Source organism: Callospermophilus lateralis, chromosome 4 (assembly GCF_048772815.1).
Source record: "Callospermophilus lateralis isolate mCalLat2 chromosome 4, mCalLat2.hap1, whole genome shotgun sequence".
Lineage (NCBI taxonomy): Eukaryota > Metazoa > Chordata > Mammalia > Rodentia > Sciuridae > Callospermophilus > Callospermophilus lateralis.
Window position 1 is genome coordinate 60503950 of NC_135308.1, and position 23001 is coordinate 60526950.

The 23001-nt window shown below is 39.6% G+C and overlaps 1 protein-coding gene across 3 annotated transcripts in view; it reads right to left on the bottom strand.

The window, feature by feature from the left end:
• The window catches only part of Rbpms (RNA binding protein, mRNA processing factor), a 170229-nt gene extending 159549 nt beyond the window's left edge, over nt 1-10680 (bottom strand). For 2 of the 3 annotated variants that reach the window (XM_076853907.1, XM_076853905.1), the window contains exon 1: nt 9672-10321. In XM_076853907.1, the coding sequence (XP_076710022.1) occupies nt 9672-9737 (66 nt within the window). In that variant the 5' untranslated portion in view covers nt 9738-10321. Of the gene's footprint in view, nt 1-9671; nt 10322-10595 lie in introns of those variants that run through there. The other variant, XM_076853906.1, reaches the window with a different exon arrangement.
• Nucleotides 10681-23001: the final 12321 nt, after the last annotated feature.

Consider the following 23001-nt stretch of genomic DNA (forward strand, 5'->3'; position numbering starts at 1 on the left):
AAAATACAAATCAGGGCTTTGGATATGGCTTAGTGATCAAGTGCCCGTGAGTTCAATCTCCGGAACAAAAAAAAAAAAAAGAAGAAGAAGAAGAAGAAGTAATGTTAAAAGCTGGGTAGAGGGATTGGGGAGTGCAGCTCAATGGTAGAGGGCTGGCCTATCATGCACAAAGCCCTGGGTTCAATCCTTAGAACTGCCAAAGGGGGGGGGGGAAGCAGATAGAGATACTTTCTCCATAAATGTTTAATTAACATGCAAAAATCATAAGAGCTTTTTAAGTTTGATTGTATTTGGATTTTCACCTGATCTCCAATTCACCCTCCAATTTTCCTAAACACACTGGGAAAAACTGAAAGGAAAATGTTTGCAATTAGAATGGCTCAACATCAGCTCTAGGGATTCTTTTGCTTGTTACTGGAAAATGCCTGGAGTTTCTGGGAAAAAAGGAATTGAGTTTAGAAGAATCTAGTGAGCCCAGTAGTGGCTCACTAGATTCCAGCACTTTATACCAATTTTCTTGTTCTTTCTACTCTGATAAGGAGGGTTCCAAAGAGCAGCACTACACATAACAAGGATTTTGTTCCCAGTCAAACAGCATCCAGGGGCAAGCACAGGATGAAGTACAAGTCCTCCTACCCTCCCTCCACCTCCCCAAACACATCCTGAGGGGGTTGGAGCAATACTGTATTTTAAAACAGATGCCTCTGGAAACTCACACATTCTTAAGTCCTGTAAATCACACATGCTGGGTAAAGCAATTACACTTTTGTAGCACTTCCCCTCTGAGCACAAAGGAAATTCTGCTACTTCTGTAATAAGATCGCACTTTCAATGTGCACCTTTTCCCACCAACTATCCATCCTATAGGTGAGCAAAGAGGCAGTTTCACAAAACAAGATCCTCTGGATTCAAGAAGAAAAAAATTTATAACCCTTACAATATAATGTTGGCCACCTACCAGCATTACCTTCCTGGTGACATGTAAGAATTCAGGAAAATTAGAGGAACATCATTAAATTCAATTCATAATTAAAAGTAGAAGTTGGCCTCTAACTTACTCTCTTGGTTGGAGAGAAGGATCTCAATTTTGAGTCTCAGATTTCTTATACTTTTGCTAAATCCTAGGTGCTGACAGGATTGAACTAGGCTGCTTAAATATTCCCTTGTCTTTTTAATTTGTGTAACAACACAATACTAGGGACTGGAACTTAGATCTACCTTCCCAGATGTAAAAGGCATTTATTACTGCCACTTCTCTTTAAAAGTCCTACATATTACGCATCATAATGGTTATAGGGGTTAAAACACAAAAGAAATTCAAAAGCAAGTAGTTGTTGTTTAAGTTCCTGGACTACTTTTCTTTCACCTGACACTGAGCTGGGCTTCAAAAAAGGCAGCAAACTTTTAGAAAAGCATGAAAGGGATAAATTGAAAATACGACCCACAGAACCCTCTGTTTTCTTGGACACAGCTCTGTCACCGTTCCTCCTGGGCTTGGGCTGCTGGCCAAAGGTGCATCCTATTTTCACTCCACCTCCAATGAAGTCAAAAAAGAACAAAGCAACTCAGAGAAATTTTGTCTTATGAAAACATTTGAGCCTCTCTAGATTTTATGGTAGGTTGATTTTTCCCTTCTAGGTGAAGAGGTGGGAAAAGAAAAGTTGGAGAAATGAAAGCCAGGGAATTAATATCAAATTTAAAGAAAAACAAATCTGTGAGAAATGAAAGCAAAAAGCATACGAGAAATACCATATACACCTATACATTTTAAGCCCCCCCCAACCTGCTTCCTAATAGGTGAGTTTTTTTTTTTTTCTTTTCTTTTCTTTTTTGGTACCGAGGATTGAACTCAGGGGCACCTGACCACTGAGCCACATCCCCAGCTCTATTTTGTATTTTATTTAGAGACAGAGTCTCACTGAGTTGGCTTTGAACTTGCAATTATTCTGTCTCAGCCTCTGGAGCAGTTAGGATTACAGGCGTGCGGGCTCTAATAGAGAAGTATACCAAATATCTTAAATGTTATAACTCAGCCGAGTATATGTAATGCGTCTTTATGTTAGTAAATTAAAGAACACTTTCTAAAAGTTGTTGCATTTTTTTTCTGAGAATTTGTAATTCTCCCTTAATATCCACCTTCTCTCTCTTTTTAAAATATCTTTATTTTTTTTAATTTGTTTATTTTTATGCGGTGCTGAGGATCGAACCCAGGGCCTCACGAGTACAAGGCAAGCACTCTACCACTGAGCCACAACCCCAGTCCCCACCTTCGTTTTTTTAAACATGGCTTCATATTTTAGGTAATTTTTTTTTTCTCTTTCCTTGCTTACCCTCACAAGGTTCCTAGGAATTAGGAATTCAATTTCCTGGGCACACATTCACATGATCCACATTTTAAATTACCAGCTATATATTCAAGAATTGTTCTGAAAATTCTATTCTAAGATCAGACCTTTCTTCTGCACCCCAAATTCAACATCTTTACCTCCCAAGCTGCTTTTTTCCCCTTCCCCTTGAAAACTCTATATTTTGTATTTCTACAAATACAATTATCCTTTAGCTAGTCATCCAAAGGAGAACCCAAAAGGCTTCAAGAATTTTGTTTTATGAAAACATTTGAGAATCCTAATCTTCCCTCCTGCACATTTAACAGTTACCCAAGGCCATGATAGTGCCCTTTTGTCCCCACTTCACCTCCCATAGCCTTATACCTATGAAATCAGGATTCCTGCAGCAGTAGCCTCATTAACTTCTCCACTGCATGTCCCTTCCCCTGGAAGTCCCAAGGATGCCACCTTCTGCCACACATCCACCCCAGTTCTCCATCAGAGGACACAGTCCTACTTTGTACCCTGGAAGGCAAGCTCCTGACAATGTCCCTTCCCCAGTTTCTCCCTTACTCCCCCTTCCTCTCTCCTGCCTTGCTTCTTCTAAGACTGTGTGTTCACAAAGTGATGACCCTTTGCCTAGACCATCTTTCCTCCAGTGTTACAACTTTTTCTCAAAATCCTTATTCAGATTTAACTCTAAGCTCCAATGTCTCTTCCACTTTCTTGAACACTGCTCTGTCACCTCTTCTCCTGGTAAGGTTGGCTGATGCACAAATCAAACAATTAGCACCAGGCTTTATTATACCTATTTGTTTACAAAGGGCCATCCCCATTAAACTGTGTGAAACTTCAGGGTATGAAGTGCCTCTTCTGAATCTTGTCATCCCCATAATCTTCATATAAAGACCCTACCTAGTCCATTAACCTAACCTCACAATGCCTCAACTTTCCTCCCCTCCAAATGAGGATCCAAATACCTACAGCAGCTTGTCATGAGGATGTGGAGCAGCTGGTCAATACTCAGCCCACAGAAAATATTCAGTGATTATTATTTCTTGAGTGAATGAATAAAAAGATTTGATAATTTTATTGGTCGAATAACTATATTTCTCTTCTGCTATCAGCAATATTCACCAATGGGGCAACTTTATTCTGATAAGCTCAAACATGTACTCTTCAGTCAGTTTCAAGCTCCAGGTCAAGCACCTCTTGCACTCCCTCTCTGGCAAATATACACACAGAAGACATTGAAGTTGTTTAAAATATTCTCCAGGTGTACATTAAAGATAGTGATATGCGTGTGAGAAATCATATTCAAGTCATCCCCATAAGTAAGCTTGTCTCCATCAGGGTCATGGCACTGACATCCTCTATCAACACAGCATCAATTTAAATACCTGGACCTCCAGGGCCTCCAGCCCACTGAACTATGCAGCCACTTTTGCTCCAGCTATTAAGGTTCATTCTCCTCATTCCTTCCTAAGTTGTTTTTTTTTTTTTTCTTTCTTTGACCAAAGCAAGCACTGTTCAAGAGGAACATTTGCATTCCCTTTCCCCTACCCCCAGGCAGACACTAAGGTGCCAAATGAAACTGAACACAAACATTCCAAAGTGGCTGTCACACAGAGGAGGCTTGTTTGGGAACATAGGGAGCTCCCTGCTCTTCCACCTTCCGGAAGCCTATGGCCAGAAGGTCAAATGGAGTTTCACTGCAAAAACCCAATTTCAAATGGTGAGAACCCAATGGTACCATGAGATGAGTGGTCCCACATTGACAGTGGCTCTAAGACAGACTAGGCATTCACCTGTGCCCTCAAGTTGAGGCTATTGATGACAGGTCCATTCATAACTTCTTTAAATCCCCAGTGAGCAAGGGAACCCCTCAATATTAAATGAGTGGCTACTTGTTAATAGCTTATCTATACAAACACATAAACACCAACCTACCAATAAGGATATTCCACTTTTTTTTTTTTTTTAAATCACGTATTTCTAAAGAATAGTGTGTGTGTGTGTGTGTGTGTGTGTGTAGTAGAGTACTTACCTGGTCACAGGTACTGCCATTGGGTAGGTGTTGAGCATCAAGACTATCATAAAATGCCATCAAGACTATTATAAAATGGCATCAATCTTTAAAAAAAAAAAAGGTATATAAAAAGTGGGTGATGATCCCGGAGTTAAATGGAAATAACAAAGTAACTCCTGGACTTCTGAGAAAAAAAAAACATCATCTCTATGGGATGGGACACCCAGTTGAGAGGCTAGTATAAAAATACAGGCTCAAACTTGAATCCTGCCTCGGAAACAATGCAGGCTGCCTCGGGAGAATAGAGGAGGAAGTTGAAGCAAATGGTCTGCAGAGTATAGAGATACATTAGGACAATTCTAAGTGCTGAATTTGAACTTTATTTTGTGGAGATTAGAGTAGCGTTTTAGAATTTGAAATATCACAAGATGCAACTGTGTGGTGTAAGGATGATTTGAGGAAGCATACTAGAACAGAGAGACAGCTAAAGATACTAAAATGATCCAGGATAAAGTGATGATTAGATAAATATGAAGAAGGCTATGAGAACAGACTAGATTCACACAGGATGGTGACTAAAAACTACATATAACCAACCGGCTTGACTTGACTTGGGACACCTACAGATATCACAAAGGAATTTCATAAAATCTTCAAAGCAAAAAGGCATCTCATCTGTTCATTCTCACAGTCATTTAAAAAAAAAAAAAAGGAAAACAAAGGAAAGCATCAGAAAGTGATTAATAACTATCTGTAACCCACCAATTACATGAATTTTATTTACATTTGGTTTTACTTACATAAATATAAAGAGCAGCAAAATCTGCTCTTTTTATTTAATGTTACAACTTGAAAATTATCCCCTCAATAAAAATAGACTTCAGAACATTTGGAGTCACCAGAGGAAAGAGGCAAGGAAGAATTTTTCCTAAGACTTTACAGGGTGCATCACTGCCTTGCAGATACAGTGATTTCAAATTTCTGGCCCTACAGAACTGAAAGAGAATAAGTGTGTGTGTGTGTGTGTGTGTGTGTGTGTGTGTGTGTGTATTTTTTTATATAATTTTTTTTCCTTTAACAGCATATCCTTTAATGGCTGCCTAATATTTCCTTATTATAACTTTATAATGTTTTGCTTAGCAATTTCCCTATTAGATATAGTTTGTGAATTTTCAACATCATAAGTAACTGTAATAATTATTTCTATAAATAAGTCTTTATTATACCCTCTTTCCTTAGAGTAAATTCCTAATAATAAAAGCATTCAATAAAAGGTCTGGAACAAGTTTTGATACAAAATTACCAAAGTCCCTCAGAAAAGCTACACTAATTTCTGTCACCTTACCCCACACAGCTCTGAGTTCCCAATATACTTCCCTATTACCAGCACCAAATACTTTTATCCTCGAAACAAAAATTAAAATGAACCTACAAATATAATACAAAAGCTCCTCCAAAAAAGAACTACCTCATCCAAACCAAAACATTAAATGCCACTGGAAACAAGAATGCACATGTGCACAATGGTTTATCAAGGACATTATAAAACCACCCCTGAAAAATAACACAAAACTGCATGCAATATTGGCAGGGGTCTTGCAGCATCCTTCTACTATGAAGTCATATATTTTCATCCAAATCACTGTCACCAAATCCTATTCTATAATTGAAATATAAGTTTTTGTATTCGATTTGATTTGCAATAACAAAGACTCCAAATTCGATTAAATTGCACAAAACCATTCTGTACCTTCACAAAGTCATCATATAGATTCATCTTAAACCTCAATGAAAACCTGACATGGCTACATCACTGACATTACCCTTTCTCTGTGTCAAGTACGAAAAACTATTGTCTTTACAACTCTCTTACTTTAGCAAATTTACTAAGCACTTTAAAGGAAGAAATGTGAAGTAAAGTTTGTATGAGTCTCTGAAAGGTTTGACTTTACATGATTTCTGCCCAACATCTGCCCAACATCTTTTCGATCAATATTCCAATAGTGCCAAATTTTTTACTTCTCTAGTTTTTCCTGAAATTGCTGTGACTGAACTGACTTACACTATAAATAAAACTACTTCAACACAATAAAATGCCTGTTGGAAGTGATTTGTAATCAGCCTAAAAAGTACCCAATGACATGAATAAAATAAAAATAAAAATAAAACCAAATTATATATTTATATGATTTCCAAGAGAAATTTCTATTTTGAAAATTCCATGCCCAGCAAATAAATTATTTCTGTCTACAAGACAGAAAGAGTCAATATATTAGAATATATTAAAAATTACAAATGATAACTAAGACAAATAATTATGGGTCTGTTAGGTATTTATTAACTTCATTGAAGTCTGATCATACAACTGGAGACAAATTCAAGAAAATATTTTATTAATTGTAAAGTAGTTAAAAAAAATGATCTGACACCCTGTACATATAAATATAAACCTTATAAATCTCAGATAACTCAGTAAGATTTGACAACTGTTTTTTTCTTTACAGAAACAACTTGCATAGGCATACACACAGAAAGCCAGTACATTCTCTCTCACCCGGTTGCCTAGCTAATTCTTAAATTATTCTCTTCAAAGTTTTAAACGCTATCCAAAGCAGAAGTAACATATTCTACACAAATTCTCAAGAAACTTCCAACCTTAAAAAGCTGCAAAAATTCTCCTAAATCCCATACCATTCATTCTATACCACTGGAGCCAAATAAGCAACAAGAAACTCTCAAATGGGGTTAAAACATACTGAATGATAAGAGAACTCATGTCAAAAATAGAAAACAAACAAACTTGGATTCTCCAACATGGAAAAAAGCCTAAACCACCCCAGCAATCTAGGAAATAAACTATTTTCTCTTAATTACGATTGGATTCATTTTTCCACATCAGTTCAATGGCCACCAGAGATTAAAACTAAGCATATTTTTCCTCTCTTGCCATTATGTATATGTACATGTTATATGTGAGTGTTCTGTTTACTGGAGTTTACCACCAAGGCTTTTAAATGTGTTTCAGAGCAAATTGCTGAACCCCTGGGTGGGCAGGAAAAGGGTCCAGAGTGGTGGTTTTGTATAATGTCAAGCACATTAATGGGACTCACCAAATACTGTATTTATTTTACTTGTGGCTTTGGGGTGGGGGGCGGGCGACATACCAGTATTTTTTCAAAAACAAAATGTAAACCCAAAACAAGGAATCATCCAATCCAACTTCTTCCCCCTGAATCTCTAACATTATAAACCCTCATTCTTCATTATATCTATATTATACATTCTACCTTTGGTGTAATTAGGTTCTGAAACCTTCCCACGGGTCTTGTATTTAAATAACAAGTGTTTTGCCAAAAATACTGATACTCTGAGTTCTATATACCATTCCTACCTGCAAAGGAATACCATCAGGACAACGGACAAGACAGTAACTGCACTGGGATGGCAGTCATTGCACTAACTATATACCAGCTCACATTGAAAAAGGGCCAATACCTCAGTCCTAGAAGCTATTCAGCTGTGATAGTCAAGAGGAAATCATGACATTCCCCTACATAATTTTAAGTTAACCGGATATGGTTTGGGGGACACACACATAAAACTATTTTGCTACCTACAAAACAAAACAAAAATCTCATTGTTCTGATTAAATTTTTTCCCAGTTTCAAGTTTTCTCAATTGGACTAAGGGAGAAAGATGATTTCACACCTGACATTCTTTTACCTTTAGAAGTAAAAGGTTTTGGCAATCTAACTGAAATGTTTCAGAAGCAGTGATTATCTTGATGTGCTAAGTGAATTAATTAAACAGCAATTCCTGAAAGCAAACTGGCATCATTTAAAAAAAAATGTTAGTGATCAGGAAGTAAATTGCAAAGCAATCAATAAGGTTCAAGAAAAGAGTGAAACTTGCAAATTCAAGTGTCTCTTTCAAAAAGAATAATGATATTCCTATACTTGTAGAACAGCAAGCGTGTAAAAAAACACTTTTCAAAATAATAAACTAGGCGACTTCCTCAAAAGGTAAGAAAACAGTTTTCAGCTTTTTGCAATTCACCTGGATTGCACAACCATACAAATGTGTTTTAAGAGAAAAATATTTTGCAGTTTCGCATGACCTTAGGTCTCTCTTCTTATCTTGTACATAGCCCACTATACAAGTGGATAATGTCCAGGTCCTAGGTACATTGATGAATTCCTCTGCAATGTTTGGTTTCACTCTCTGAATTTCAGTCTGCACAACAATAATCTCACCACCCTAACTGCTTTAGAATCAGTTTACCTTCTGTGTCCTTTATTCGGATGTAATACCTGTAAAACGCCTTTACAGATTATATTAAGATGTGTATTTCCTGCATGTGCACTCTTAAGTTCCTTTTAGAATGTTTAAGAACTCAGTTATGTAGGATCTTTAAAAGCAAGAAAAACAGTTTCTTGGACTCCAGATAATGTACTTACAGGAACAGAATCATATGATATCACAAATATCTTAGCTGCAAAATTCTGAAACATTTGTTTCTGAATTCCTCTCCTGTTCTGCACCCTGGTCCACACATTTACTAAATGTGTTTCCACAAAAGGAACGCTCTGCAGCCTCAAAACTTTTTAAAAATCATTACTTTAGTCGCACTACATAAAATTTATATTCTAAGTCAATGTCTTACTAAAACATCCTCGATGAACACTTTTCACTTTTATTCTGCTCCCCCCATTCCACATCGCTCCGAAACATACAAAAGCTAATCGCCCAGGTTGGGGGGGGGGGGTCTTTTGACTCATCAGAGAAGAATGCAGCTGATGAGTTATCTATTAATCCAAACTGTCTCGGCTAGGTATTTCACCAAGAATTTTTAACACTGAAAGAGAGGGAAGTGGGTAAGGAACTGAGGTGTCTTTTGACGAGAACTTTTCCCCGAGTTTCTTCCTTAACCAACCTCCTAAGTTTCAGTTCCAGACATAGAGAACTAAGTTCTGACGCTCCTGGTCCAGATCGTCTGAGGTCACTCAGGAGTCAGCTCTCGATTCCGCTTTTAAAATCCCAGGCAAACAAAGCTCACCATTATACTTTAAAAAGTGTCCCAAAAGTCCTCAGAGTTACGCAATTGTGGACACGCAGACGCGCGTGGACACAGACACACCGTCCCGGAGCCACTTTTCGGGGCTGCGTCCCGGGGCAACGATAATTTCCAAACCTTTCAACGCGGCGCCCCCCTCCCCGAAGCGCAGCCGGGAGCCCGGGACTAGCGCCAGCGCCCGCCCGCCAGCCCGCACTTCCGACCCAGGTCGCACTCGCCACCGCACGGAGCCCCTCAGTACCTCTTCCTCCTGAAGGTTGGCCTCATTAGGGGTGTTCTCCTTCTCCGCTTTGCCGCCGTTGTTCATTTTCCCGGTCCTTCCTCGCCGGGCAGGGCTGGGGCGCGGGGCTGGGTGACGGCTCACTTGCCCACTTTTGCCTTCCCCGGGCGCCGGGGCTCCCTCGGGCGGGGGCCGCGGGCTGCGGGGGCTGAAGCTGGAGCTGCGGCGGCTGGGGCTTGGGCTCCTGCGGCGCGGCGACACAGCGGCGGCCCGCGACTCAGGAAATGCGAGGGAAAGAATGGGCAGGGCGCGGGCGCGAGCCGACGGAGCAGGGGACGGAGACAATCGGGACCCGGAGGGAGACCTGGAGAGGGAGGGCGGGCGCGAGGGAAGGAAGGAAGAAAGGATGGGCTGAAGACGCGCGTCCCGAGAGTGAGCCCTAAGAGTTGGGGATGTGGTCGAATTGGGGTTGGGGGCTGCTGCTGCCGGTGCCTAGCAGTTGCTGAAGGAGAGGACGAGAGGTGGCCAGAGAAAAGGAGGAAGAAGAGGTGGTCGTGGTGCGGGTCGGGGGCCGCGGCTGGGACGCTGGGACCCGTAAAGCCGCTGAGTGCGCGCTCCTGGCAGGCTCTGGGAGTACTGGATGGAAGCAGCTCCCTTTCTCTACCCTTTCTCCCTCCCCTCTCCTCTGCCCTCCCTCTCTTCCTCCCTCCGCCCTCTTTGGACGTGGGCTGCAGGCTTCAGCCCACTGGGATGGGACAAGGAACGAGAAGCCCCCCGCGGGAGGAGGAGCCGTGCCGAGCGCCGCTGCCCCGCGGCCGGATGGCGAGCGCCGGGGAGGGGCGGCTGGCCTGGCGGAAGCGGCCGACCCCAGACCCCGACTCCGCGGTGGGTTGAAGGGCGAGGGCCCGGGAGTTGGCGGGAAGAAGGTTAGGTCCTCCGATTTACTTGCGGGATCCCGGCGTCCCAACCTGCCCTGAGTTGGCCAACTCGAGTGTCTACGCGCGTGGGTTTGTGGAGGGGATTCGGCAAACCGAGGACCTGGCAGTGCTACTTTGTTAGCCTGCTTTTCACCAGGAAAACAAATTGCACTCCTATGCCTAAGCCTACCCTCCTTGTCAGTACCAATTGAGACCCAGTTGGCAGTTCTCCTAGTTGGCAGCCTAAAATGGGAAAGTTCAACTGATACCGGGGACAGCTCACTCTGGGCCGGCTTTTTCAGGACCTGGTTTCAAACCCATTTCAAACGCCCGGGTTCTATGAAACATCTTCAGCCTACCCGCTGCGTTGTTGCTCTCAAGGCTTCCGGTGGCCCCCTGTTCAGACTCCTCGTATGTCTCACTGGACTATTCTGGAACCATTTGTTTACCTGGCAGTCTCCTCACTCTTAGGGGAGCTCCTTCCTGGAATGCAAGACTGTACCCCTTCTTATCTCTTTAATCCCACTGCTATTTAGATGAGCTACCTGGCACTCTGTAAATACTTGTTGGCTAAGTGAATACTCCTTGCTGCAAACAGAACTGGAGGTCAGCACAACAATCTGCAGAAGGTCAAAGCACCAAGTACTCAACATCTGGTCTGGTCATAATCCAACCTCAGAAGGATCGCATAGCTTGTTTCCTCATCTATGTTATGGGAGAGTTATATGTAATAATTTCTCAGGATTTTAGAGGACATTGCAGATGGATAGAGTTATAGCACCTAGGGCTCAGTTCCTGACGAGTTTAGATTTACATTACATGGAAGTTAACATTATTATTAAGGAGGTGGCCATTTTCCCCGCAATACTGAATTATTTAAGTTTTTGAATTTGACTGCTACAAACTAAAATTTTAAATTTCAAGCTGGGCCTGGTGGTGTATGCCTGTAATCCCAGTGACTCAGGAGGCTGAGGCTGAAGGATCATAAATTGTAGGCCAGCCTCAGCAATTTAAAAAGATCCTCAGCAATTTAGGGACACTGTCTCAAAATAAAAAGAACTGGGGATTTTGCTCAGTGGTAAATTGCCCCGTTCAATGCTCAGTACCAAAAACAATTTCTTAAAAAAATTTTTTACTCCATATATTGATAGACTCTACCTCACTTCTAACAACCTAGGAATTCTCAGTGCACTGCTGTTCCTTTTGTGCTCAGCACCAATCACAACTTCTAATTATTATTTGCTTGCTTAACCATTTACAACTCCCCTTACTCCCCACCCCACCCCCAACTAGACATTCTTTACCCTACACTGGTTTAAGTGCTATTGGGGCCAGGGTGGAGGAGGTGGTGGGAGTTTGAAGATAAGAGCCCTGCCTTTAGGGAGTTTGAAGTGGTGTTGTGGAGACAAGATACCCAAAACAACTCCACAGCAACATAATCACAGAATCCTGGTTCAAATTATAGTAAGCAAAACAATTTTTTTCCTCTTTCTTTTTTTCTTTTTTTTCTCTCTCTCTCTCTTTAAAGGAGTTATAAAGAGAAATGCAGTAGTGGTACTTAGGTTTACATATTGAGTTTTTCTTGGGGGTGATGGTCTGAAGGTTTTGAAAAAGAAAAAAGTTGTTAAAGGGAGAAAAAAAAAACAAAACTCTTTCATCGCTGACACAATGTCATTGCTCTCCATAGGAACTGTATATCCTGGAGGGAAATAAGCCAAGAGTCTATTGAAGCTGCAATTGAAAAAATTCAGAAGAAGCAAGGCTACCATGAATCAGGAAACTTTGCCCATGTTTTGATGAATTGATTGTGTTAATTGGCATCCCATCCCAATGCCAGCTTTACCTCAGTTATATGAAGAACCACGAGGGGGCAATGTCTTCCTGAGCAATAGCTGCTGGTGGTCCTGAACCCCTGTGCGGGCCAGTAACCAACACTTTGTCCTCTTTGGCCATTCTTGCCTGTTACTGAATACATTCCACAGAAAGGCATTATTTTGCTGGAGCCTGGCAGGGACCCAAGAAAAATGACAACTGATCTAGTCCTTGATGGTTCCAGTCAGACCCCACTTAGTAGATAGAATATGTTGTGACTGCAGGATACTGGGAGAACCTTCCCTACCCCCACTAAGGGAAATGTGGCTTAATTCCAAATATAGAACCTGATTCTTTTGTATTTAAGCCAACCAGGATTTTGTCCATTGTTAAAAGTCAGAAACCTGTGGGATAAGAAACAAAACCAAGTTCCATGAGAGGAGCCATGTCTGGCTTACTCATTGTTTTGTTTCAAACATCTAGACAGTGCCTAACACATAGTAGGTACATAATTTTTAAAAATTTATTTATTTATTGCTTTTTGGGGGATTGAACCCTGGGGCACTACCACTGAGCTATATCACCAACCGTTTTTGAGACAGGATCTCCCTAAATTACCTTACTGGCCATAAACTTGAATTCTTCTGCCTCAGTAACTGAAATCACAGGCATGTGCCACTGCACTTGGCCACTCAGTTGTTTTTTAATGAATTAAATCTTATCAGGTACTAATTATTGGACTTGAATGGCATTATGGAATACTTTCAAGATCCTGGGAGAAGGACTGAATTATTGGAAGACTCTTTGAGTGGAGACTCATCACAGGGTCACTGGGCAGGGTCATGGCATGAGTCTTTATTCATTATTTTGTGAGGGGTAGGACCTAGATAAAAACTTTGTGCAGAGTGGAACAACTCATGAGATTTCAACAAATAAAAGGTAAAGTCACACCATGGTAGTGACACAACAAGCAACAGAGTTGAGAAGACAACAGGATACCTAAAATTTATATAGTCACTGGGAAGGGGAAATGCAGGGTGTTTGCAGGAAAGCGGAGAAGAATGGGATAACATGGCAGGAGGAAAGGGATTTCTGTTTGCTGTCCTCTCCATGAAGAATGGTTTAGACTTGTTTGGAAGAAAAATCAGTAACGTATTATCAACAAAAGCCAAGGAAAATCTATAAACAGACTTCCACTATTTATAAAACTTTATAACAGAAGGGAAAGGGGGGGAGGGAGGGAGGGAGGAGGGAGGATGTTCGTTCAATCAGGATATAAATGATCTTTATGACTTCTTTACTACTTCAAAGAAAGTTTCAAAAGTAAGATCACTTGGTAGCGATAGTTTCCAGACCTACTAAGAATTATAAGATAACAAAGAGATGTTATATCCTGGAAAAATTGGGCTAATGACCAAGAGACATCTGCCTTCTCCCCTGTCCACTGCCCTACCATATTTCTGTCTGGCCTACAAGGTAACATGCCAGATTGAAAAGGAAATATTGTATGCACCTGTAGTTTTTATGACTCATCACTGTTTCTCTGGCAGTGTTCCTTTTGAGGCTTGCTCTAAGAAATCCAAACCTATAATTATGTCTTAAATGTTTGTCTCTGGGGATTGCAGACATTAAAGATCTATTTTGAGGCTATTTGCATGGCATGGGCTCTAGACCTATGCTACTTTGCAACAGAAAGCTGCAGTGTCTACCATGTGTTGTGATTGTTAAAATCTTCCACAGAGTCAAGGAAGTTCTTGAGGCCAAAGGCTGTTTTACTGCTGTCTGTCATCCTTGATAACCCTCTCTCCCTCACCTGCTGCCATCCTCCTCCAGGCCATCATTGTCTTCCCTGTTCTTATATATTTGTGTTCTTGGTTTTTTTTCCTCTCATAGTAGCAAAAGATACATAATATAAAATTTATTATCTTAACTATTTTAAGTACACATTTCAGTAGTGTTAAGTATATTCACACAGTTGTGCAACATCTCCCTGATTTATTTTAATTTTTACTTTTAATTTGTTCTAATTAGTTATAGATGATAGTAAAATGCATTTTGACACATTGTACACAAATGGAGCACAACTTCCCCCCTGATTTTTTCCTCCTTAATAGTTCTGAGATCCATTCACTTCCCTGTGATCATTTGAGGAAGCCCATGCAGCCACATGCAAAGGCTCTCCTGAAGGAGAGTCCAGGTTGCTGGCCTACCCCCTGAGCTGGGCTCTCAGCAGACAACCAGTACTAATTTGCCAGCCTTGTGAATGAACTGTCTTGAAAGTAGATACTCCAGCCCTAGTTGAGCTGCCCCAGCTCATGTGGAAGAGAGATGAGCTTTCTTCAGCAAATGGTGTCTACATTGCAAAATTGTTAGTAAAAAGTGAATATTGTTTTCAGCCACTAAGATTTAGGGTCCTCAATGTATAACTGAAATATAATTGCATACCGAAGTGGGATCCTGCTATAATAGAAAGCTAAGACACATGACACTTACTTTGGATTCAGGTAGAGGATAGAAGCTAGAAGAACCTTGAAGGGTCTCTTAGTTAAGAACATCATTAAAGGACAGTGAGGCCAGGTGAGGTGCACATGCCTGAAATCTCAGCTACTGGGAAAGCTGAGGCAAGAGGATAAGACGTTCAAGGACAGCCTGGGAAAATTAGTGAGACCCTGTTTCAGAATAAAAAGAGCTGTATATATAGGTCAGTGGTAGAGTACTTGCCTAGCATGCACGAAGCCCTGGGTTCAATTCCCAGTACTGAAAAAAAAAAAAAAAAAAAAAAGAAGACAATGAGAATACTGTTATTGTAGGCTGGACCCAATTTATATGCTAGAAGAAAAATTATCCACATTAGTCTGCAGTCACATAAAAGATAGAAAAGATACCTAAATATACATACCTGACTATGTATATTTCTGGATAGAATGTTGAAAGGGTAGAGTGTTTTCTTTTAGATGTTTATGATAAGGTACAAAAGAAGTTAAGTGAGCTAAAAAAGAACCTGTTCAGCTTTCCATCAGAATTTAGAAGAAACAAATGAAGCCAGGACTTGTGGGATTTGAAAGAAAATGTTCTTCTCATTCCTAGCTTCTTCAGAGATAGAACTCTCAAAATAATAAATGGTCTAGGGTCAATGTAAATCCAGGATAGTATCAGGAAAACATGGCTGCAGGTAAAGTTCAGGACAAGGACAGTGCTCGAAGACCCTGGGGTAGGTAGTCTGGACAGTGGTCCCCAACCGCCTCCTGATATTCACACCTTTGTGTGCTCTCCAAGCCTTTGTGTAGTCTCCACCCCTCGAATTGGCCTAGACCAATAGGTTTGCTTTTAATGAGTACAGCATGGCAAAAATGATGGATGCGGGGGAAAGACTGAGGCTCATGTTTTACTTCTCCTTCCTTACTTTCTCATTTGCTGCTTTTGGTAGAAGCCCCTGCCACAACAGGAATGTCAGTATGTGGACAGGTACATGTGCTAAGGAACCATGGAGGCTTCCACCCAAGACCCAGGAAACTGGCTTTCAGCCCAATAATCCAGGAGAAGCTGAATTCTGCCAACCACCACAAGAGTAAACTTAGAAATAGATTCTCCGTAAATGGAGTCTGTAGCTGAAACTTGTTATGGACTGAACGTTTGTGTTCCCCCAAATTCATATTATTAGGTATTAGGAGATAAGGTCTTTGGGAAATAATTAGGTTTAAATGAGGTCATGAGGGGGCACCCCCATGATGGAGATAGTGCTCTTATAAGAAGAGAAAAAGATCAAATCTTCACCCTACCCCCTCTTATGAGCACATATGAGAAGGAGTCCCTGTACAAGCCAGGAAGATGGCCCTCCTCAGGAACCACATTATATGGCACCTTGATGTTGGATTTCCTAGCCTCAATAGCTGTGAGAAATAGTTTAAACCATTCAGCCTATCATTTATGATATTATGGTCTGTGTTAAGATAGTAATTGGGAAAGCTATAAAGAAAACTTCCATTATCATCTTACAGAATATATAAGTAATCATGAACAGGATATTGGTAGAAATATGATCAGTAAGGGCATTCTAATAAGGTCTCATATGGAAACGAGGAAGCTTTTTGAAGATGGTATTGGAAACTAGTGGAAGGGAAATCTGTGTTATAAAATGATAACAAGTTTGACTAAATTGTGTTCGTGTTCTTATTTTTTTGTGTGGAAGGTAGAACTTCCAGGAAATGAGACTGGGAGCTGGAAGTGTAACTCAGTGATAGAGTACTTGCCTAGCCTGTGTGAGGCCCTGGGTTTGATCCCCAGCACTACAAAAAAGAAAAGAAAGAAGAAAGAACTGTATTGAAGGAGTAGCTTGGTGCCTTCCCACTGCTTATAAAGTGAAATGTGAGAGGTAAGAAATAAATCAAGAAATGAATTGTTAAGAAAAAAAGAAATTCAACTTAAAAATTTTGGAAAATTCTCAGCTTTTCCACATTCTAAAAAAAAATGAGAAAGTGAAGTTCATAAAAGAACACCAAGGATGTGGCAGATGTACCATTTGATAAGATTAGTGTGAGTGTGAACCATAGACCCAATCAGCTATCTCAAAAGAAGCCATGGGAATATAATAACAGAAACACAGGTGAGGACTAAAGGAAATAAAGAAATGGGATGGACTGAAGGAAGGCATTATTTTTCAAAAAAAGCGAAAAGGACCCTAAAGGAGATTCAAAGAACATCAGAGCTGCTATTCCCACCACAGACCCAGAGTGCATGGACTGAAGGACACAGCTGTTTCCACTGTGGACAAGACCACTATGCAGTAAGCCTTTTGCATAGTGGTACTCCACAGGGTTGTAGGGGTAGGACCCACCACAAAGTTGGACCCTGGTGGATCCAGAAGGCAGGATGCCACCTCTCTGGTCAGTGAGCAGAGCATTAAACAGAATAGGATTATTCTCGAGCCTTAAAACCTTATGGTATTTGTCCTGTTAAGTTTTGAACTTACTTGGGATCCAACACTGCCTTTTCTTTCCCCTTTATCCCATTTGGAATAAAAATATCTATCCTATGCCCATCCTACTACAGTATTTTGGAAGTACACAATTTACTGATTTCATAGATTCACAGGTAGAGAGGAATTTTGCCTCAGGATGAATTGTACCTTGAGTTTCACCCATATCTGATTAGATGATATGTACATGAGAACTTGGACTTTAGGGTTGGAGCTAGAATGAGTTAAGTAAGATTTGGGGGATGAAATGAATGTATTTTGTTTGTGATAAGGACATGAATTTGGAGGGACTAGTGGTGGAATGAATAACTAAAATAAGATCAAAGCCCTGGCTGACATCTGGATTTTAGCCATTGAGAAATCTTGAGGCAAAGATATTCAGCTAAGTCAAGCCTGGACTCCTAACCAACAGAAATGGAAATAGTAGCAGTTCTTTTAAAGTTGTTAAGTTTTGGAGTAACTCACTGTGCAAGCAATACATAAGTTTGTACTTCAAAATGTTTAAGGTGGTAGTCACAAGTCACTTGAGGATAAGAATACATTTCTGGTACATTATTAGGTGATCTTGTCATTGTGCAGACATCAAAGAGCATACTTACACAAACTAAGACAGTTACAGACAGGCTATGATCTTATATGTTGTAGACAACAAGCTATCTTCTCAGAATCCTGTCCAAATTGCATGCAGCATATGACAATGTCTCATAGATTCCATGATGATGTCTCATAGATTACCTCAACTAGACAATAGGACTTCTAAAAATCTGAAGGGAGTTGCCTTATATCAATGTCACAATAGCCCAAGGTAGAGAAAGGGTCTATCTTGGAAAGAAATATGAGTATGGGTTTTTTCTAAGGGAGATGATATAACTTGAATTATAAGACACCTATGTTGTTTTTTTAAGGATCTCTATTAACTTGCACTGAAATACAGACTGTTTATAATGAAAAGAAGCTTATGAGCTTTCAACTTTACAGGCAGGAAGTAGGCTGAAGAAGCTACTTATTTAAGATTATTGGTTACTTCCAAAAGGAAAGATAGCTCAGAAGATGGAGCCAAGAACGACTGAGACTCATTCTAAAGAGGAGGAGTGGGCCTAATTAAGGGAGTACCCGGATTACAGAATTGCTGTGAACCAATTTCTATCATGTCTCTCCCCTTTTCTCTCTTTTTTTCAAATGGAAGTGTCTATTGAAGGTTTTCTATCCCTACCTTATGTTAGGTGTTGGTGGTATGGCAACCAAATACTTCATCTTTTATCTCACTGGTCTCCAGATTAAATAATCTGATCAAATATGGATCCTTGTGCTCCTACATCTAGAACACTTCTATGAGTTCATGGTTCATAGAACTATGTCTGAGGACTCACAGTCAAGGAACTGCACCTAAGGAGCTCTGTCTATTCCTGGACCTTAGATGATGATACGCTAGAACAGAGGTTAGCAAACATTTTCTGTATAAGGCTAGATAGTGAGTAATTTTAGGTTTCGCAGGTCATACATATGATTCCTACTATGTAGTCTTCTTACTTTTTATAATCCTTTAAAAACAAAAGCCATTTTTATCTTAGGATCCATATGAAAATAGATCACAGGTCAGAGTTGGTCATTAGACTGTGTTTTGCTCACCCCTGTCCTACTCTATAACTGATTATAATAGGATGAGGTAGTCTGGTATCTTAGTGGAAGAAATAAGTATATTTTTCTTTTTCTTTTTTTTTTTTTTTTTTTTGGTACTAGAGATTGAACCCAGTGGCACTTTTCCACTGAGCTATATCCCCAGCACTTTTTACTTTTTATTTTGAGATAGGGTCTCACTAAGTTTCTTAGGCTCAAACTTGTTATCCTCCTGCCTCAGGCTTCTGTGTCACTGCATGCGCCACTGTGCCTGGCATACGTGTAGGCTAGTCTTCCAACACAACTCCAAATAATTTCCCTTTTTCTTTCTTTTCTTTTCTTCCTTTCTTTTTCTTTCTTTTCTTTTTCTTTTTTTTAACATGCAGCCATTCCTATCATCAAGAGATAGTGCTTATGTGTCCCCCTCCTTCCCTTTTTCTCTAACAGTGTTGGGGATTGAAACCAGAGCCTTGAGCATGCTAGGCAAGTGTTCTACCACTGAGCTATGCCCCTGACCCTTATGTCTTCCCCTTGATTCTGAGCTGAGCCTATAATTTCTTTGACCAACAGAATGCAGAGGAAGTGACAATCTGGGAATTCTGAACACAGGCATTCTATAATCCTGGCAGCTTCTATTGTCTCCCTCCTGGAACCCAACCTCCATGTAATGGAAAGCCCAGGCATGCATCTGGAGAGGCCTGCATGAAGGAAATTTAAACCCTATCCCTGTCTTTTAGAGCTTCATCTGAGCTCCCTGTCAACAGCCAGTGCTGACAACCAGCCTTGTGAGTCTGCTGTTTTGGGGGCAAGTCCTCCATGTTTAGACATCGTAGCTGGTACAATGGAACAGAGACCAGCTATCTTCTCAGAATCCTGTCCAAATTGCATATACCTTTGTGAGCAAACAAATGGTTATTGTTTTAAGTCGTTAGGTTTTGGGGTATTTACCTCCGCACTAAGATGTAATTAAAATACTAGGACTGGGGGCAGGGGTTGTGTGGCTCAGTGGTAGAACACTTGCCTAGCATGTGTGAAGCACTGGGTTTGATTCTCAGCACCACATATAAATAAATGAATAAAATAAAGGTCCATCAACATGTAAAAAATATTTTTTTTTAAAAAAATACTGTGTCTGGGAACAAAGTAAACAGGATTTTGGAAACCACATGTCACTGGGCATTTTTTTTTTTTTTGTACTAACTACTGGGTTCAATTTTTGAGCTACATCCTCAGCCCTTTTTATTTTCCATTTTTAGACAGGGTCTTACTAAGCTATTTAGGGCCTCAGTAAGTTGAAGAGTCTAGCCTTGAACTTGAATTTTTCTTGCTTCAGCCTCCTGAGTGGCTGGGACTACAGGTGTGAGCCACCACACCTGGCTCACTGGGCATTTTCAAGGATTAGCAAGTAACAATCCCTGACATAAATTAAATCTATAAAACAACAAAATCACAAATGCTATTTGTAGTATATACTTTTTCTCTAAAAGACAGTATAGAGGGATTGAAAAATACATGTACTCTTTTCAGAACCTTGATAAAAATTGCTGAATACATGATGATAAGTAGAAAACAACTGGGAGACCCAGTCAAAATGAGGTGTGGCTATTGGACATCTGGCAAGGCACACTCATGTCACTAATTTTATAACATTTATGATTTGAAATTGGATCCCAGGCAGATAATAAATTAGCAAATGTCTCTTGGCCTTTTGGAAAACCAGTCCAATCATCTATCAATAGTAAATTTATAAATTTTAAGTGTCTAGTGTAGTCTAACTTGTCTAGAATGTAGAGAACTTATAAGGGAGTGTTAGTGTTAGGAGATAAGTCGGAAAACTTAGTTCACTCCTTTTTTTTTTTTTCCGTTCTGAAGATTGAGTCCAAGTTGCTTTACCACTGAACTATATCACCAGGCCCCTTGCCACTGTTCCCCCCAACCCCTCCCCCCTTTTTTTCCATACTGGGGATTGAACCCAGAGTGCTTTGCCACTGAGCTACATCCCTAGCCTTTTTTATTTTTATTTTGAGAGAGGATCTTGCTAAGCTGCTGAAGCTGTTTTTGAGACTGTGATCTTCTTGCCTCAGCTGTCGAGCAGTTGGGATTTTAGGTATGCAGCACTGTGCCTAACTTTCACTTGGTCATTACCAAGTACTGTACTGTACTTTAGAAAAAAAATCTTCAGTGGATTGTAAGATAGATTTGAGTGAGGCAAGACAGGAGATGGAAACAGTGATATAATGTCTATGAGTGAGCAATGAAGAAAGGAAAGTCATTCTCAAGGGAGAAGTTATATGATTTGACAAAAGATTGAATGCAGGGCTAAAGGGGAATTAGGACCTGACCTAATAGCCAGAATTCAAGGTTTGCAGAATAATGAATGACATCTAAAAAAAAAAAAAGGAAGGAAGGAAAGAGGAAAAAGTGGTGGAGGGAGGAAGAGAAAAGCAGAAGTCAGGAGAAAAACTAGTTATACAGATAAATGAGTTCAGCATGGGTTTTATGAGATTTGCTAGTTGTCAGGATTACACTGATAGTGGAAAAATGGGTCTATAAATTGAGCAAATTATTTTGTGTTTATGTGCAAATATGTAACTGTGAATCTTACTATTATTTATAATTATGTACCAATTAAAATTAGGAAAAAAGGGCTGGGAATGTGGCTCAAGTGATAGCGTGCTTGCCTAGCATGCGTGGGGCACTGGGTTTGATTCTCAGCACCACATAGAAACAAAATAAAGATATTGTGTTCACCTAAAACTAAAAAATAAATATTTTTAAAATAAAATAAAATTAGGAAAAGAGTCTGTAGCTCAAAAATCATAGAGGACAATAAACAAATAAATTTATACATAAAATATAACATTTATATGTAAATATGCAATAAATACATAAAATATATATTGTGTCAATAAATACATATTAATATGATATATTAATATATTTATGTATTTATAAATATTTAATTGAGTGCCATCTAAATAGAAATCACAGGTGAGCTTAAACAACAAGAGGCCAGAGAATAAAATCTTAGGAAATATCTATACCTAGAATAAGGAGAAAGAGTAACCAGAAAAGAGACATACCAAGAAGTCAGATGTAAAAGGAGAATAAGAACACTAATACAAATAATGGCAACTAATAGCACGGAGCAATGGACTGAGTGTGCCACAACTTTTTATTTTTTTAATGGTACAACCCAGGGGAACTTTAACACTAAAATATTATATAACATATAATATACATATTATAATATAATATACATATATAATATACATATATTATAACATATTATATACTTGAAAATTGCTAGCCAGATGGGGTGGTCCATGCGTATAATCCCAGCAATTTGGGAGGCTGAGGCAGAATATTAAAAGTCGAAGGCCAGCCTCAGCATTTTAGTGAGCTCCTATCTCAAAATTTATCAAATAAAATTAAAAGTGCTGGGGATATAGCTCAGTGATAGAGCACCTCTGTGTTAGAGCTCTAGTACCAGACACACACACACACACACACCATTGCTAGGAAAATAGATTTTTTTTGTATGTTTTCACCACAAATAAATATGTGACTTAGTACATATGTTAATAAGCTTGATTTAGTAATTCAGTATATCAGGTAATACATTATAAATATACACAATTTGGGGGATATAATTCAGTTTAGGATATGTAAGATGTAATAGATATGGTCATCAATAAACTTCCTGTATCACAAATAAAACTAGTGGTTGGCCATATTCATCTTAGTCAAATATGGTTTTTGAATAGCATGGTTCAGTCAATTTACTAATTTAATTTTTTTGAATCTGATTTCATCAGGTTTTAATACTTTTTAAAAATAACAACATTATGTACTAATGCTACATAAATACTTTTCCATTAGAAATATATTATGGATATTTATCCATATGAAGACATCCATATTTTTTCAACCTTTTTTCAAAGCCATGTAGATTTCCACTGTGTGGGGACAAGTCCTATTTGGATGGACACTTAGGTTAAAGTTTTTAAAATATTGAGCAGGGTTGTGA